This window comes from Orycteropus afer, unplaced genomic scaffold, assembly GCF_000298275.1.
Source record: "Orycteropus afer afer isolate SDZICR_OR568_19922 unplaced genomic scaffold, OryAfe1.0 scaffold00049, whole genome shotgun sequence".
Taxonomy (NCBI): Eukaryota; Metazoa; Chordata; class Mammalia; order Tubulidentata; family Orycteropodidae; genus Orycteropus; species Orycteropus afer.
The window spans coordinates 12,857,261-12,860,293 of NW_006921636.1; the positions used below are offsets into that span (position 1 = coordinate 12,857,261).

Here is a 3,033-nt window from a genome sequence, read left to right on the forward strand (position 1 = left end):
AACAACAACAACAACAACATACTTCAGTCATGGGGGACATGGCTGTCAAGATTTGTCACAACCACTGCAGTCCATTTCCTCAACGGCCTTGTCCCAGCTCCAGCCTACCTACTGCTGAATTACTCCTCCCAAAAGAACACCATCTTCATTGCATCCCTTTCCTGCTCAAGAACTTTTGGTGGCTTCCCATCGCCTATGCAGGAGGTGGGAAATTTTTCTGATAAGGGCCAGATAATAATTATTTTAGACTTTACAGCTGAGATGGTTTTCTGTTGTAACTACTCAACTCTGTTGTGTGGTGAAAGCAACCATATATAATCCATTAACAAATGGTTGTAGCTGTGTTCCAATAAAACTTTATTTACAAAAACTGATCACAGGCCAGATTTGGCTTGTAGCCCATAGCTTCTCAACCCCTGGCTTATAGAATCACATCTCTGGTTTTCAGCCAGGCATTCCAGACTGCTCTTCAAGCACATGATGCCAGCTTACACACTTCATCTCCCCACAATTCTCCATTCCAGCCCTCAGATTGCTCTCTTTCTTTCTCTTTGTCCTCTCGAAGCCTAAAATCATTCAGCTGTTCCTGGTGGCTGCCAGTTAATCTCACTGCCAGCCTGCAGAGACAACTGTCAATTGCAAGTCCCGATGCTTTATTTCTTCACACCTTAAGTGGACATTCTTGTGGGTAAAATGGAATCTTTTTTCCTCCAAAAGTGATTGCTGATGACTGTGATTGTAGTTGACCAAAATGGTCAGAAAAGTATGCACTTAAAGTTTCATAGCAGGATCCATTCATTCATTCATTCAACAAACACTTCCAGCGCATCTCTATTGAGCGTCAGAATCTGTGGTCAATAGTTTTCAGAAAGTGGTCCTTGAAGTTTGGGGGTAGGGAGAGTGGGTGGTGGAGATCCTGGGGTGGTAGCTCTTTTGTTTGTTTAATTTAATCACTTGGGGAACACAAAAATTCTACTGGATTTAAAAAAAGGGGGATGGGTTGAGACCTCAATGAATCAGGAGTAAAAGAGAAAGAAGGAAGTTATAGACTCAGAGAAGAAACAAGTTCACAAGAATAATGGTCGCCGTGAACCATGACCTCATCTACCCTGAGACCAGAAGAACTGGATGGTGCCCAGCTACTGCTACCAACCGTTCTGATCAGAATGGGAGAAAAATGTGGAACAGAACTCAAATTGTTTTAAACTTTTTAGTTCGGATTTACTGGGCTTGTTGAGACTAGAGGACTCCCTGAGACTATCTCCCTGAGGTGCTCTAAACCTTGAACAAAAGCTATTTCACGAGGTCATCTCTTCTCTAAAAACAGACTGACTCACAAAATAAAGAATATGACCTGTGGGTACTGTGCTCTTTAAAAAAATCATCTGCATGAGACCAAACTGTAAACAATTACTTTGAAGCAAAGATGAGGATATAAAGAAACAAGGAAACTAGAAGACTGGAAACGGAATAACCAGAATAGAAATAATGAGAATGTTGACACGTTGTGAAAAATGTAACCTAAGTCGGCGAGCAAACTGTGTGGAAATTGTTAAATGAGAACCTAATTTACTGCATAAACTTTCATCAAAAACACAAAATATCTTAATTTTTAAAAAGGGTGGTGGGAAGGGAGTTGAAATCATTGCAGTAGAAGGATATGGAGATGGATAAGGTCTATTTTCCACCCTCAGAGAATTTACGTAATAACCATGGCTAGCATTTATTTGGCATGCATGGTGGGAAAATTATCATATTTTAATCCTTACAACTCTGAGCCTGGTAGTATTAGCCTTATTTTAAAAGAAGAGATACAGTGATTAGGTAGTCAAAGTCCCCAGCATTTGCATGGTAGAGCTAGGAATGAAACTAGATATAGTATTAAGAATCAAAATGTATTCTGCTCTTACTATGAGCCCACAGGCATTTACCTGGGTAATCTCAATTCTCTCAACAAGCCCATGAGTATGTTCTGTTTTATTCCCATTTTGCAGATGAAGAAACAAACTGAGGCAGGGAGAAGCACAATAACTAAATCACAGACTGGAACTCAGGCAGTCTTGCCTCCAGAGCCTAAAATCTTAGCAATGATACTGTTAACACTTGATGTGTAATTAGCTTGAGAGTTTGTGTTCTCACTACTGCAGGCCAATGGCTTCCAGACTATCAAGATGGTATAGTAGACAGAAGGAACCCAGGTAGTGAAATGGTTAATCACTCGGCTGCTGGCAGAAAAGGTTCAAACCCACCAGCTGCTCTGTGGAAGAAAAGACCTGGTGAACTGTTTCTGTAAAGATTTACACTTTAGGAAACCCTATGGGCCAGTTCTAATCTGTCATGTAGAGTCGCTATGAGTTGGCATCAACTTGATAGCACACCACAAAAACATAGTAGACAGAGCACGGGACTTAGAATTAAAAACTTGGATTTGAAACAGATTTGCTTCTTACTACTTACTAGGAGCTCTGGTGGCATAGTGCTTAAGGCATTTGATTGTTAAGCAGAAGGGTGGCGGTTCAAACCCACTGGCCACTCCTCGGAAGGAAGGTTTGGCAATCTACTTCAGTAGTGGTACCGCCTCGGAAACCCAAGGAGGGGACACTATGAGTCAGGTCCGACTCGACAGTAGTGAGTTTTGTTTTTGTTTTTGTTTTACTTCTTATTGGCATGCCAGTTTTGGTAAATTACTGAACCCCTCTGAACTTCAATTTCTTAATCTGGAACAATATTTTCCCTCCCTTTCCTCTCCTTCCTTCTTTCCGTCTTTCATCTCTTCACTGAGATAATAAAATGAAAGTATTTTGTAAGTGAACAAGGGCTACATGAGAGTAAAGTATAGTTACTAGGTAAGTTTGCAATCCTAAACATGTATCACTTAGGATTTGTACTGAGTAACATTTGCAAGTTTGTAAGTACTAGGCTGCTAACTGAAAGGTCAGCAGTTCGAACCCACCAGCCGCTCCTTGGAAGTAAGCTATAGCAGTATGCTTCCATAAAAACTTACAGCCTTGGAAATCCTATGGGACAGTTGTG

At 40.9% G+C, this 3,033-nt stretch overlaps 1 protein-coding gene across 1 annotated transcript in view; it reads right to left on the reverse strand.

Annotated features, from left to right (window-relative positions):
* Nucleotides 1–3,033, reverse strand: part of R3HDML (R3H domain containing like) — a 12,938-nt gene that overhangs the window by 1,061 nt on the left and 8,844 nt on the right. The window contains 1 exon segment of the mRNA XM_007938405.1: nucleotides 512–526. Within this exon segment, the coding sequence (XP_007936596.1) occupies nucleotides 512–526 (15 nt within the window).